The 16,242-nt window shown below is 39.9% G+C and overlaps 1 protein-coding gene across 4 annotated transcripts in view; it reads right to left on the bottom strand.

The window, feature by feature from the left end:
* Positions 1-2,758: 2,758 nt before the first annotated feature.
* Positions 2,759-16,242, bottom strand: part of nrf1 (nuclear respiratory factor 1) — a 57,278-nt gene continuing 43,794 nt past the window's right edge. For 3 of the 4 annotated variants that reach the window (XM_079552477.1, XM_079552476.1, XM_079552478.1), the window contains exon 12: positions 2,759-2,962. In XM_079552477.1, coding sequence (XP_079408603.1) covers positions 2,802-2,962 — 161 coding nt within the window. In that variant the 3' untranslated portion in view covers positions 2,759-2,801. Of the gene's footprint in view, positions 2,963-15,186; positions 15,217-16,242 lie in introns of all 4 variants that reach the window. The other variant, XM_079552475.1, reaches the window with a different exon arrangement.

The following is a 16,242-nucleotide window of genomic DNA, read 5'->3' as shown; positions in this document are numbered from 1 at the left end:
AAACAATCCGCCGATCGCTCTCCTTTCTTTGTACACTTGAAAGACGTTATGTGACACAGAGATTTCGGAAACGTGTTGAATCAGAGCTTTAGGGTCGACCTTCTCACGGACTCAGGAACTGTTTGGGATTCACCGATACCACTTTTCCTAAAACCGATACGAGTACTTTGATTTCAGTACTTGCCGATACCGAAACGAGTAAAAGGCCATTTCTTCCACATACGTTTTGAAGTGAATACACGGTTTATAGACTGACTTTTTCACAGCAGATTGGTCAGTAATAAGTTAATTTACTCATTTACACTTTTAAGAGAAGTTACATCAGAATTGAACAGATGCCATTTTATTTATTTATTTTTCATTCGATATTATTTTACATTTTTATTGCACTGTCCATCAGCTCATGTCCATCAGCTCCTCAGTGCCTGTGCTTTATTCATTTATGTATTTTTATTTAACAATAGTATTGAGATGTTACTTATTACTGCAGCTAAATGGTGTCTTCTCGCCTTTACTGCAGCTCAGGGTAGATTTTCTCGTGTGTTTATAGTCACATATCCAGTAGCTTCAGCATTTTCATTTTTTACTGTATGTCTTTATTTTGGATTTTCTGAGGACTTTTTAGTCGCTGGGTTAGTTTTTCAGATGAATAAACCCCTGGGCATAAAACTGTTTTTAGCTATTTTGGTGGAATATTAACTTATACTTACAAGTCTAAATCGGGTCAACATGGATGTTTATTCACAGCAGATTGTTCAGCAGAAGTGAAAAAACAGCAGTTATAGCAAGCGCTAGCTAGCGTTAGCATTAGCACGACGCTAACATGTAGCATCGTGATTTTTTTAAATGTATTTATGGGCTGTTGAACCACTTTGCTCCTCCCCATGTCTTTGTATCTTATTTTAGTAGAAAACTATATTCATAATTCAGCGTTTGTTAAAGTAGTTTTTGAATAATTAGAAAAAAAGTTTGATTTTTCCCCAAATTGTTTTTCCCCCTTAACTGTTTTCAAACATGACCATATATGGGCGATTCCAGAGACGCCGTCTGTGTCTATCTTTTAGACGCTGCAGCACTAACAACATTAAGCTCTGGTTAAATCCAGCACAGACTCTGATTTAGGGAGTGTCGTCTGTAATAAAGTCAGATCTATGTGGATTATTCCATTTCCATGAAAGAATTCTCCATCTTTGTTGCTATTTTCTCAGCTGAGAGCTGCGCCGGCCGCACGACAAGTGGTATCGGTTTCTGGTATCGGGACCTCATTAGTTAGTACGAGTATGAGTACAAGCATGTGGCATCGGCCCGATACCCGATACTGGTATCGGTGCTGCGTTCCTGTGGTCCTTTTGGGAACTGGAGTTTTACCCAATTGACAAATGCACTCACTCTATGTGACTAATGTTCATCTACCATTTAATATGAGCTTTTCAGTTAAACGCAGTGTTAATTTTGTCAACATATTTTAGTTTTAGTCTTTTGACTAAAATGTAATTTAATTTTAGTCGAGATTTAGTCCAAAAAAACTTTTCAATTTTAGTCTAGTTTTAGTCGACTAAATTTAAGACTAATTTAGTGGACTTTGCATTGATAATATTCATTATAATCATTTAATGTTGTTCCTCTGCTTCATGGAGCTGCTCCACATGAACAAAGCTCAGAGCTGATCCTTTAACAGAGAATTTACATGATCTGAGGCTCTTTCAGACGCTCAATACAAGTTTGGATGATTTTAGTCTCTCCTTTTCATTTTTATTTCGTCTTATTTTAGTCAACTAAAATATCTGGACATTTTAGTCACAGTTTTAGTCTCATGAGAAACTTTTAATTTAGTTTTAGTCCAATTTTAGTCACAAAAATATCACTTTGACTAAAATTAAGACTAAATATTTTAGTCGACGACATTAACACTGGTAAAACGCTGCAGCCTTTGTGAGTTCACTGAGAGTCGTCTTTATAAATGAATATTTGTCAGTGATGAAAAAAACGAAATCAAAATCCCCACTTTCGGACAAAAAAAGCCAAAAGGAAACAAATCTGTGGGAAAACTGTCTCCCCCGACGCTGCTCGCTGACGACGTCGTGTGAAATCTACGAATGGACATTTTTTCCATTGAGTTTCTGCCAAGGGTTTCAAGGGGTGTCAGCATTAATAGTGATCATAGATGAAACAAAAGTACGTGATTGCAAATGATCTGTACATAAACAAACATGTGTCCGGCGGGCGCTCGATGTTGAATTTTGATTTATTCATGCTGGTCACATAATACAGAGATGAAAGATAAAGAGCGGATTTCTTTCACTGTGTTTTTTCCAAGTCAATATATTCAATGAATTCGGATCGGGCTGCAAAACTAATTTCAAATATAAAACCACAATTTCGACGGCTGCACCGAGCGGATCGCAGAGGCTTTTTTTCTCACACCGAACTCGATCACGTACAAACCGGAGACAAATATAAGGGGAAAGGCGTGTGATTCTTGTTGTTAGATAAGCAGTTCACATTTCAGTCTTCTCTCAAACGTTAATGCTCGTTTAAACTGTGAACAGAATCTGGATTATAAAACATAATTACAAACCTAATCGCGAGGCTTTCTCAGAAGAAACGGCAATAACTTTCAAAACTCATGCAGCCCTAAACTGTGAAAACCGTAAAATCCCGAGCTTCCCACGATCACGGCGACACTCAAACATGGCACATCCTTACTGTGGAAAGATGGCCGCCGCGCTCCGTCGTGGCAGCGGTTTGCGTGTCCACTCTAGTGTCATATGTCTCTGTGCTGAAGCTCAGTTTCTCCGTCGTCACTGCTCCAGGGTCACGACCTCCACGGCCTGCCCGTCCAGCGTCATAGTGTTGTCTATTCGAGTGGCCACCGGCGCCATGGCCACCTGCACCGGCCGGTTCCCCTGCGCCAAGCTGGTCACCACGGTCTGGTACATGCTCACCGGGATCTGCACCAAACCTGCGGAGAGGAGGAGGAGAGGCGGGGTTTAAGATGACTGTGGTGAAATCTGTGGACATGAGAAGCACATTTTCACATCGGTTACAGCTCATTGTTTTTAGTTTGTGCGAGTGGAGTTTGGACTTCGAGGAATAAAATGGCACAAAAAGCGCAAGAGCGGAATCCAGCGGTGCTGAGACACTGCCTGTAGGTCAGGGCAATATGGCCCAACATGTACAGGTGAAACTCTGGAAATCTGGATATCGTTCAAAAGTGCATTCATTTCTGTAATTCATATTAAACTGTGAAACTAATATATGACACACTCATTACATGCTAAGTGAGATATAGCCTTCATTTGTTATAATTTTGATTATTATGGCTCAGCTTGTAAAAATTCCAAATCAAAAATCTCATAAAAGTAGAATATTTTGAAAATGGACTGTAAGCAAAGGCTTGACATGTGTCACTGTGCATGTACTGAGACTATATCATGTATTAGATTCACATTTTAAAGCAGTATTAAGTAACTCTTCCCCCTAGAGGCCATAAGCGCAACTGCAGGTGTCGTAGCAAGTTACGATTTTTTAACTTATTAATTGTCTTGGAGAGTAAATACTACGCTGACAGAAAAGGTGAAGGGAGAGAGGGTCACTGTGCATCCAATTATACAATGGAAATGTTTTTTTTTCACTCAAACTTTGCTGTAAATACTGTTTAAAGTGACGTTAGCCCGCACTTAGCTTTGCCCGTTAGCCTGTTAGCTTCTTCTTCGTGATTACATTAGTGTGTATTGCTTTCTCCGGACCGGTGGCAGTCAAGTTGCAAACATGGTTTTCTGGCCAGAGACACCAGGGGGCGATGAAAGACCCTCCAATCATCCCATAAACACTTGTATTACCCCCACAGGGACGACGGGGAGGGTTTATTAAGGTAAATAAGTTACTTAGTACTGCTTTAAGTTGAATTTCAGAAATAAATGAACTTTTGAACGATATTAAAGTTTTCAGAGTTTCACCTGTGTATCATGATATAAAAAAGGAAATATTGTGATAACGATATATTCGACGATATTGACACAGACGGCATTGCGTCATAGAAGGGGGCGTGGCCTCGCCGAGGAAACACAATGTTTCACTCTTTTTAGCCATTTTCTGGCGAAATATAAACTTCAAGTCAAGTCTAAATCGTGTCCATGTGGATGTTTATTCACAGCAGATTGTTCAGTAGAAGCGAAAAAAAACTGCAGTGATAGCTAGCACTAGCTAGCGTTAGCATTAGCACAACGCTAACATGAAGCATCATGTTAGCATTCTCCATTATTTATGTATTTATGGGCTGTTGACACACTTTGCTCCTCTCCATGTCTTTGTATCTTTATTTAGTAGAAAATTATATTCATAATTCAGCATTTGTTAAAGCCATTTTTGAATAATTTGAGAAAATGTTAATTTTTCTCCAAATTGTTTTCCCACTGAACTGTTTTCAAACATGACCATATGTGGGCGATTCCAGAGATGCTGTCTGTGTCTATAGTAATCAGTAGAACATTTAAGAGGACTTTTCAGGGGGAGAGTCGAGCTTTACGTGTGGCCTTCAGGAGCAGCCAATGGTCCTGCTGGCTGAGAGAACCACTTTGTTGGACTTAAACTCAGCCCCAAACAGAAAACTCCATCAAAAGTCTTAACTTAAAATATTGTATATGAAAATATGAAAGACTGATATATCAAAGAAACATTTATTCCCCATGACCAGACTATTCACCTGCAACATCCCGCCTTAAAAGCGCTACAGTTAAAGTCCTTTATTTTCCACTGAGAGCCACCACCAGTCCTTGCACAATGGAAATCCTCATTTGCTCGTCTTTCTTTCCCCGTCCCCAGCTGTGTGTCGCCTGCAGGGATTAGAGCTTCAGTCACGTGGGCACTGCTCCACCCAACAAGCTGCCAGTGTCACAGGCAGACACAGAGGTCAGCGCCGGGGAGGGAGGAGTCTGAGCGAGCCGCCCCCCCCGGCACCTCGGCCACATGGATGATTCCACATTCTGTTTGGTGTCAATACAGGCATTTAAAATAATATATATGTTGGTATTTATTACGAAAGGCCCATGATTTAGGACGACAATAACCTGCTTCTATTGGATTTAACCTCTGTTCTTGTCGTTTTTTTTGGGTTGTGTTTATGACGTTTTTTGGTTGCTTTTTCATCGCTTTTTTTGTCATTTTTGTGTCACTTTATTCGTTTTGCTGTTGTCGCTTGTTTATTGCGTTATTGTTGTTTTCCCGGCCCATTTTCGTCACTATTTTCATGCTTTTTTAAAAGAAGCTTTTAGATTTGGGTAAAGCCAAACTGAAGAAAATGTGCCGAGTTCAGGTGGGAGTAAAGAGTTAACAGACCTGGTTAGTAGTAAAAAAAATCGAGTTTGTCAGTCAAATCAATGCACATTTTCAGAAAATCTTTTTTTTTTGTATTAAAGGAGGGGGGTATTATGCAAAATCGACTTTTTCAAGCTTTCCATCATGTTATTATGTCACTCCCTCATTAAAAACATGCCTGCAGTGTTGCCTTGACACATTCACGTATTTTTTAGTAATCTGTAAAAACTCTGATGGCGGCCATTTTAGGGATAGGTTTGCCTGAGTCCTCCTAGGAACGCCCCCAACTCCTGGAGACGCCTCCGAGCTTTCGAGTAACCAACCACTGCTCCTCAGCAGAACCCCCTCCCCACTGATGCCACAGACAGCGTGTGGAGGGGGCGTGTCGGAAAGGCTCAGAGGTTCTTAAAGAGACAGAGGCCTATTTCAAGACATTCACTACAGCCATTTTGAGAGAGACATTTTATACAAGGCAGTTATTCTAATTTACTGCATTTACAGACCAACAGAAGGTTTGTCATCATTGTAGTGTGATATAGACTGGTGCTATGGGACTGAAAAAAGCAGAATACCCCCTTTTTAATAATTTGGATGTTTAAAACGTTTTTGTTTTGTTTACAGGGATATTTTTGGGTTTGTTGATGCACTTTAACTAAAAACAATAAACATACACTGTGTATTTAAAACATAATTACAGTCAGCACAGCAGATATTTTGTTTTAAATGGGGGGAGTAAATATCAAAGTTTCTTTTTGATGAGATTCTTGTATCGAGCCGTTCATTTTTCACTCATTGCTCTCGTGAAAAAGCTTGTGAACTAAATCCTGATTGTAAATATAAACATAGAGAATCTAATCGCAATCGCAGAACTTGACAGGAAATTGCAAATTGATGTTTTCTCCGAAATGATTCGGACCCAAATATCAAAAGTTTCAGACACGAAATGATTGTGATGGAATTTTGACAACGTTATTCTCCATGAACCACTGGTAGTGTTTTTGTGACGGTCCCTGAGGTGTGGGGAGGGTCTGGGGGGGAGGGTGTCGTTTTATTGAGATGATCATTTTGTAGTAAACATAAGTAAAGCTGTTTTGACATAAGTGTAAAGCTGTGTTAATTTCGACATGTTTTAATTTAGTTTTAGTCTTTTGACGAAAATGTAGTTCGATTTTAGTCGACTAAAATTGCAAGTAAATTTAGTCGACTACATTTAAAGCAGTACTAAGTAACTCTTCCCCCTAGAGGCCATAAGCGCAACTGCAGGTGTCGTAGCAAGTTACGATTTTTTTACTTTTTAATTGTCTTGGAGAGTAAATACTACGCTGACAGGAAAGGCGAAGGGAGAGAGGGTTACTGTGCATCCAATTATACAATGGAAATATTCTTTTTCACTCAAACTTGGCTGTAAATACTGTTTAAAGTGACGTTAGCCCGCAGTTAGCTTTGTCCGTTAGCATGTTAGCTCTTCTTCGTGATTCCATTAGTGTGTATTGGCGACTCCGGTCCGGTGGCAGTCAAGTTGCAAACATGGTTTTCTGGTCAGAGACACCAGGGGGCGATGAAAGACCCTCCAATCATCCCATAAACACTTGTATTACCCCCACAGGGACGACGGAGAGGATTTATTAAGGTAAACACGTTACTTAGTGCTGCTTTAAGACGAATTTAGTCGACTTTGCATTGATAATATTCATTATAATCATATTTAATCTTGTTCCTCTGCTTCATGGAGCTGCTCCACATGAACAAAGCTTAGTCTCTCCCTTTCATTTTTATTTAGTCTTATTTTAGTCGACTAAAATATCTGGACATTTTAGTCACAGTTTTAGTCTCATGAGAAACTTTTAATTTAGTTTTAGTCCAATTTTAGTCGTCAAAAATATCACTTTGACTAAAATTAAGACTAAATATTGTAGTCGACGAAATTAACACTGGTGTAAAGCTGTTTTGCACGACTTGAAAAGGACTTTTACAGGAAATACAAAAAAGTGAGATATTTTAAGGTCAAAGAAAGTGCACTGGATGTTTTTTGTTGCCGGTGTTTTTACATCTGATTAAGAGTGGACAATAACCCTCGTAAACGGCCCGCAGAAGCTGCCACAGTCAGTCCTTAGTCACTATTGACCTCAGCTAATCACTGTGGAGCTGCTTTTGGAGTGGAGTGCTCTTTGAAGGGCCGCACAATCACTGGCTTGTGTAAGGCCCGCCGCGCCGGCCGCTTCCCACAATGCACCAGGCTGTGCCCTTATGCGTGAACAGCACTCGAGTCTCCGGCTCTAAACGAGAGCGCGCCCTGAACCCTCCCCTCTGTAATCCGGGCTGACGCAATTACAGCGTGTTCAAACTGGACGTAAAGTAGACAATGGGATCAAATCAAGAGTCTGGAAGCTCCGTTCCCCCGACTTTAAGGGAAACAGGACAATGAGCCGTGTGCTGTTGGTGTGTGTGATTGATTAGCGGTGAAGTGACCGAGCAGACCAAAGGAGGGGGTGTGGAAAAAAAGATGGTGATGTGTCCGTGTGGCGAGACACTGCAGGTGAATAGGGAAAAAATTTATATTTACAGATATCAATTTGAAACTGTTGCTGTCGATCACTGGCATAAATGTGAGAAAAAAATACATGGCAAGTTTTCTGTCATTTTATCTTTTCATATAAGAACAAGGTGTTTTATGCCTAAAAATGCCCTAAATTTCCCATCTTTTCGGCGACAAAATCTGAATAATGGATATAGAGCTACATTCAAATTTATGGTTTCATTTTATTGATGAATGAGTTACCAAGACTTTTCTCAGAGGGGATTTAGGATTTCTTGTTTAGTTTTAAAATAAGCTGTTTTTTAGTGGAAACATTTGTAAAAATTTAATTTTCGCCTTATTTTTTGACATTCAAAACTCAATAAATGGGGCTTAGGGATTAGATAATAAAAAATCCCTCTGAAAAAATCATCCAAATATTGTTCAGTCCAAGGCTGGAAAATGTGAAGTCTTTAGGTCCGACTGACGTGGACATAGTGTCGCCACAATGACAGAAAAATGTGTTTTGAGGAAAAGGCCCATGAAATTGCATTCTCCCATATAAGTCTATGGGGGAACATTGAATCAGCGCAATATTTAAACATGTTATTGTGAAGATTAGGCATATTTTCTGTTTCCAGGTGAAAGCTTGTATGTTCAGAGACCAATTTGGCCCAAAACCTGAAAACTGAAAAAAATTGAGTTTTGCCTGTAGTGTCTCCCCTTAAGCAAAGAGCAGAAAATGTGAGACTCAATACCCTCAGGTCGCCCATGCCTACCTTCAGCTACGCACTGGTGACGGACAGGCACAGAAAGAAATGGAACCTCACATTTATTTATGCTAGGTTGGAGTGAATCGATTGCCGGGCTGGGTGGGGCCTGTGTGTGTGGAGTTTGCATGTTCCCCCCCCCATTACAAGATGGGTTTCCTCGAGGTGATTCCTTCCATCAACCCAAAACCCGCACAGTTGGGTAAAACGTCCGGCGAGGTACAGCAGGATCCTGGTGCAGGGTCGAAAGCTGGGTCTCTGGGCGCTGCACTGCGGTCGCCTACTCAAGGTGAATGGGTGACTTGCAGGACCATGGGGATAATAAAGTCTAATTAAAAAAAAAAAATTATATTCTGTTTTTCCTTTTTATTATTTATATGCCTATATTTCTGCCCTTTAAAGCAGTACTAAGTAACTCTTCCCCCTAGAGGCCATAAGCGCAACTGCAGGTGTAGTAGAAAGTTACGATTTTTTAACTTATTAATTGTCTTGGAGAGTAAATACTACGCTGACAGGAAAGTCGAAGGGAGAGAGGGTTACTGTGCATCCAATTATACAATAGAAATATTTTTTTTCACTCAAACTTTGCTGTAAATACTGTTTAAAGTGACGCTAGCCCGCAGTTAGCTTTGCCCGTTAGCCTGTTAGCTTCTTCTTCGTGATTCCATTAGTGTGTATTGCTTTCTCCGGACCGGTGGCGGTCAAGTTGCAAACATGGTTTTCTGTCCAGAGACACCAGGGGGAGATGAAAGACCCTCCAATCATCCCATAAACACTTATATTACCCCCACAGGGACTACGGGGAGGATTTATTAAGGTAAACACGTTACTTAGTACTGCTTTAAAGCTCATTGTAGCCACGCCTTTCAGTCATGTGACTTTTATTGTTTTGGCGGCCATTTTGAATACCGAAGTAGAATTATGCAGTACTACAACATATAACAATACCTCTACTCCAGATCATTCCTCAAGAAGATAACAGTAAAAACACGGCCCCAGAGAGCGTGCGTTTATGTGAAGAAACCAGTGAGTCAGTGTTTGGGCTGCTCAAAACGTTAGCATGCTACCGGTTAGCATTTAGCTTCAACAGCTGAGCTCTGACCTCTCCAACAGAACGCCCTGAACCAGACTCCAAACATCTGACCTGAGTTACAACATGTGACAGAGGTCAGAGCTGTTTCTGTTTCGATATGAGCCACATGTGTTTATCATGTTGTAGACCCTGACAGTTGCTAACCGGTAGCATGCTAACGTCTTGAGCAGCTTCAACACTGACTCAGACTGAGAAAGTAAAAAAAATTAATTAACTAGATCAGTATAAACATCTGAATCTGAGCACAATAATCCACATTTTAGTTGTTTTGACTAGTTAAGAAGTTCTTGGGCATTTGTCCTGGATTATTTCACTTGTTCTGAGATGTTTCTGACTCGTTTCGATACATTTCGTCCTTATTTCAGGTCATTTTCTTTGCCAATGGGGTAAGAAAAACGGTCTTATCTCATTGGCAATTTTACTTTGTTATTTCAAGCGAGATTTACCCTAGAACTGGTCCGAAATGTCCTCAAACAAGCAAAGCGAACTTGGTCCGATCAGGAAAAGTGTCTAAATGAGTGAAAACCGCTCAAAACAAGAAACATTCCCTCAATTCAAGTCATTTAAGCCAATGCTTGATATTCACTTTTTGTAGTGTGTTTCTTCAACAATGATTACGCATGTATAAAAATGCCTCCGTCAATCAGTTGTCTTTTATTTTCATCCTGAGTAGAGATATTGTTAAGTTACATGTTGTAGTATTCAAAATGGCGGCCGGAACTATACGTGATGTCATTGGAAACGCGTGTATATAAGATACCTCTGGTTACTATCACTTGATTGCACATTTCCTGTCTATTTGCTGCCCCTGAGTGTTTCTTGAGAGCTGATATAACAAGTTAATCTCATCTTATCTGAAATGCAAAAAAAAAGAAAAGAAATCCACATTGCACCCGCGCAGTACATTGTGTTTGTAGACATTTGTGTTTTGTGTATTGCGTGTATTATAATGGTGGTATCATTGACAAGTAGGGCTGCTCGATTATTGAAAAAATAATAATCACGATTATTTTTGTCATAATTGAAATCACGATTATTCAAACGATTATTTGTTGCCTTTAAAAAAAATCCATCAAAAAAGTGACAAAAATCCATCAAAAAAGTGACAAAAATCCAGCAAAAAAGTGACAAAAATTCAGCAAAAAAGTGACAAAAATCCAGCAAAAAAGTGACAAAAATCCATCAAAAAATGACAAAAATCCATCAAAAAAAAAGTGACAAAATCCATAAAAAAAAGACAAAAATCCAGCAAAAAAGTGACAAAAATCCAGCAAAAAAGTGACCAAAATCCAGCAAAAAAAAGACAAAAATCCAGCAAAAAAAGGTGACAAAAATCCATAAAAAAAAGACAAAAATCCAGCAAAAAAGCTACAAAAAACCAAAAATTAAAAATAATTTTTTTTGTTGAATTTTTGTCATTTTTTTGTTGAATTTTTGTCACATTTTTGTTGTGTTTACATCCTTGTTTTCTCCTCATTTTTGTTTTCTCCAAGAAGCTTTTTGATTGGGGTAAAGTCAAACTGGATGAAATGGGATCCGTTCAGGTGGGAGTTAAGAGGTTAATTGAAACTTCATAAGCTGTTTTCACAACAAATTTTTTTGGAAAAATAAAAATAAAAAAAATAGAAAAAAAATATTAAAATCATTTTTTGCGATTATGCTAATTTTGTAACCGTTTACTGTTGTAATCGAAATCGTAATCGAATTTCGATTAATTGCACAGCCCTATTGACAAGTCAAAATAAACAGGCTCAATTATCTTTTTCCCTTTGAAAATGGGAAAAATGAGGCGCAAAGCCTTTAAAAAGACTTACATGTGCGCACTCTTCTAAATGGCTGAACTATGAACTGCTAATGGAGTGGGTCAAAGTGCCCCGGAGGTCTCTCTGGGAGCTCGTATAGGTTTTAGCATTAATATTTTAAGCTTCTGAGATTTAAAGAAACACTAAAGAGGGAGCGACCGCTTGATAAAAGGACTATGTGTCTGTATTGATCGTGTATTGATCTGTAGTTTGATCTGTGCCATTACATTCAGTGCGGTGAGAATTACCTTGTTCCTCGATGTATTGATCAGAGAGAGATCACTGTCCTCAGCTAATCAGAAGAAAACCAGATCTCTTTGATTGGATTCCGGACGCAGCCGATCGAGGTCACTGCCTTTAGTATTAATTTAAAGTGCATTCACGGATTTTATGTCAGTGAGACCAAAACTGCACTTTAAGGTTGCACAACACAGCGCAAAATGATTGTTACTCCAATATTAGGTGATGCTTTATCCATATAAATCACTAAGGCCTTTCATCCCACAGAGATTTACACTTTCTTTAGTCGAAAACAAAAACATGTTCAAAGTGTGCACAGGTCTGGTTTTAGGCAAAATTGTTTAAATAAAGTTTCATTTTTGCTTTGTCCAGATTTTACATTTGATGAATAAACGTTTGCTCATGATTTTGTCTCATTTCTTGGCAATTATCTTGTAAAATATTGCAATAATATTGTTATCGGGCTGCCCTGTTCCACGGTCAAATTGCTTATACATGCTGGGGACATAACAAGCAATGCATCTCCACTGACTGAAGTCAAAATGCTACATCCAAAAACATGCAGAGCCTTAGAAAACATTTAAATTTGATGTGTTATAGTAGCAAAGCCTAACCTGGATAACATGGATACAGCTGTTGAGCTGTATCGAACCACACACCTTTACAAAGAGGGTTCATAGATGCAGGGGCGGGACTGGGACTGAAAAACAGCCCTGGACTCTGACCAGCCTGGCCCAAATTAACATAATTGTGACACTTCCACATATACATATTTTAACCTCTGACCCCCCTTTATTTTTATTATTTTTTTGATCGGTATCATCAGCAAAAAGAGCGGGAAAGGCGGTCGTAGAAACAGAAGCAAAATCATTCATATAAATAATAAATAATACCGGTCCCAAAACTGAACCTTGAGGTGCACCATACTCCACGGAATTCCTTTTAGATTCATGTTTTTTTATACTGGGCTTTACCCAAATCTAAAAGCTTCCCCACTGGAGATCAACAATGTAACGCCTCATTTTTGTCATATTTTTGTTGTTTTTTTAATCATTTTTTCTATCATTTTTTTTCCGTGTTTTTCTCGCTATTTTGATGCTTTTCTTTTAGCTTTTAGATTTGGGTAAAGCTCGGTTGAGGCGGGACCGGTGGCCCCTCTTCCAGAACGGACATATGGCCAGTCCGCCCCTGACCATGAATGGTGAGGAGATTGAGGGTGTGACCTCCTATAAACATCTTGGGCTGCAGGTGGATGAGGAGGCTCTTTTAACCTCTTACCTCCCGCCTTAACCGAGTGCATTTTCCCCAGTTCGGCTTTTTATTTTAATTTATTTCTTTATTTTTATCATCAGCAAAAAGAGCGGGAAAGGCGGTCGTAGAAACAGAAGCAAAATCATTCATATAAATAATAAATAATAATGGTCCCAAAATTGAACCTTGTGGGACACCATACTCCACGGAATTCCTTTTAGATTCATGTTTTTTTATACTGGGCTTTACCCAAATCTAAAAGTTTCTCGACTGGAGATCAACAATGTAACGCCTCATTTGAAAGCTAAGACCTACAAAAGTGACGGAAACTTTTCGTCACGTCGCCACATTTTTGTTGATTTTTTTCATTATTGTTTTTTGTTTCTTCATTATTCTTCTCTATGTTTTTTGTTTTGTTTTTCCTCACGTTTTTGTAGGTTTTTTTTTATCCGTGACTTTCTCATGTTTTTGTTGCCTTTTCATCACATTTTTTGTTGCTTTTTTGTTGCTTTTCCGGCACATTTTTGTTTTGTTTCCATCCTTTTTTTCTCGCTATTTTGATGCTTTTCTTTCTAGCTTTTAGATTTGGGTAAAGCTCAGTTGAGGCGGGACCGGTGGCCCCTCTTCCAGAACGGACATATGGCCAGTCCGCCCCTGGCCATGAATGGCGAGGAGATCGAGGTGGTGACCTCCTATAAACATCTTGGGCTGCAGGTGGATGAGGAGGCTAGTCTCTTAACCTCTTACCACCCGCCTTAACCGAGTGCATTTTCCCCAGGTCGGCTTTTTATTTTTATTTATTTTTTGATCGGCATCATCAGCAAAAAGAACGGGAAAGGTGGTCGTAGAAACAGAAGCAAAATCATTCATATAAATAATAAATAATACCGGTCCCAAAATTGAACCTTGTGGTGCACCATACTCCACGGAATTCCTTTTAGATTCATGTTTTTTTTTTATACTGGGCTTTACCCAAATCTAAAAAGCTTCTCGACTGGAGATCAACAATGTAACGCCTCATTTTTGTCATATTTTTGTTGTTTTTTTAATCATTTTTTCTATCATTTTTTGTCCGTGTTTTTCTCATGTTTTCATCCTCTTTTTCTCGCTCTTTTGATGCTTTTCTTTTAGCTTTTAGATTTGGGTAAAGCTCGGTTGAGGCGGGACCGGTGGCCCCTCTGTGCTCTTCCAGAACAGACATATGGCCAGTCCGCCCCTGGCCATGGATGGCGAGGAGATCGAGGCGGTGACCTCCTATAAACATCTTGGGCTGCAGGTGGATGAGGAGGCTCTTTTAACCTCTTACCACTCGCCTTAACCGAGTGCATTTTCCCCAGTTCGGCATTTTATTTTAATGTATTTCTTTATTTTTATCATCAGCAAAAAGAGCGGGAAAGGCGGTCGTAGAAACAGAAGCAAAATCATTAATATAAATAATAAATAATAATGGTCCCAAAATTGAACCTTGTGGTGCACCATACTCCACGGAATTCCTTTTAGATTCATGTTTTTTTTTAATACTGGGCTTTACCCGAATCTAAAAGCTTCCCCACTGGAGTCAACCCGCCTCATTTGAAAGCTAAGACCTACAAAAGTGATGGTAACATTTCGTCACGTCGCCACATTTTTGTTGATTGTTTTCATTATTGTTCATTATTCTTCTCTATGTTTTTTGTTTTGTTTTTCCTCACGTTTTTGTAGGTTTTTTTTTGTCCGTGACTTTCTCATGTTTTTGTTGCCTTTTCATCACATTTCTTGTTGCTTTTCCGGCACATTTTTGTTTTGTTTCCATCCTCTTTTTCTCGCTAGAATGGACATATGGCCGGTCCGCCCCTGCGTAGATGTGTCACAGATGTGTTTACTCTGTAGGGGCTAAATGCTACGTGCTATCAGCTACCGCGGTCGGAACTCTAACCCACAACTCGGAGGATGGAGCAATATTCTGCAAATGTATTGGGTTTAAACGAGTATTCGAGTACAAAGCTTTACGGTAATTTCTCTGCCTCGTCACCAAAGTCAGTTTTCTTTGAATGGCTCTTCCATCGTGCGGCGTCATGTTTCACCCGGACTGAATTCATTGACGCGCCTCACTCTCTCACGTGGACAACGGTGGAGTGCGAAAAGTGTGGGACCATTTTTACGCTTCGCGAGGCGGACAACGTAGTCCAGTGTATATACTGTAAAATGTATTTATCCTACCATTACAGTACTTCCACGATGCTGCAGGACCTGAAATGAAAACATTGTTCTGTTTTTTAGATGATACAACTATTTAAAGCAGACATGCCCAAAGTCCGGCCCGCGGCGTCATTGAATGTGGGACTACACAGTTTTACAGACGAACATTATGTACGGTTAATGTGTGCGGGTTCTCTGTACGTGCACGTGGTGACTGAGAGGCGTCAGAGCCGGTTCTTCAGACGACGCAGCGCTTTCTAGTCGCTATTACCTCTCTTAAAGGGGGGGTATTCTGCAAAAATGGACTTTTTCAAGCTTTCAATCATGTTATTCTGTCACTCCCTCATTAAAAACATGCCTGAAGTGTTGTCTTGGCACATTCACGTACTTTTGAGTAATCTGTAAAAACTCTGATGGTGGCCATTTTAGGGATAGGTTTGCCTGAGTCCTCCTAGGAACGCCCCCACCTCCTGGAGACGCCTCCGAGCTTTCGTCACCAGCCGAGTAACCAACCACTGCTCCTCAGCAGAACCCCCTCCCCACTGATGCCACAGACAGCGCGTGGAGGGGGCGTGTCGGAAAGGCTCAGAGGTTCTTAAAGGAACAGGCCACCGTTTTTACATACTGAGATATGTTCTTACCTGAGCTTTGACGAGTTCTTTAGGACCTGTCTGATCTTCAGTCACGTAAACACAGCACAGACGGCGTTAGCATTTAGCCTCTCCCTCTCTCCTCTATAGCTCCAAAACAGGTCAAGATAGAAGCTACCAAGCTCTTCCATGTTTTCCCTATTTAAATATGGTTACGTGAAGTGTTCCACTACAAAGTATAATTACACAAAATTAAACAATGTGGATTTTCTAAGCGGATAAAAGGGGGAACTATATTGTAAGGTGTAATAATACCAGGAGTAGTTCGAAATCTGCGCAGTAATCTTCACTTTACTTTTAGGGAAAACGTGGAAGAGCTTGGTAGCTTCTATCTTCACCTGTTTTGGAGCTATAGAGGAGAGAGGGAGAGGCTAAATGCTAACGCCGTCTGCGCTGTGTTTACGTGACTGAAGATCAGACAGGTCCT

This window comes from Gobius niger, assembly GCF_951799975.1.
Source record: "Gobius niger genome assembly, chromosome: 2".
Taxonomy (NCBI): Eukaryota; Metazoa; Chordata; class Actinopteri; order Gobiiformes; family Gobiidae; genus Gobius; species Gobius niger.
This window is presented reverse-complemented; position numbering and strand designations above follow the sequence as displayed.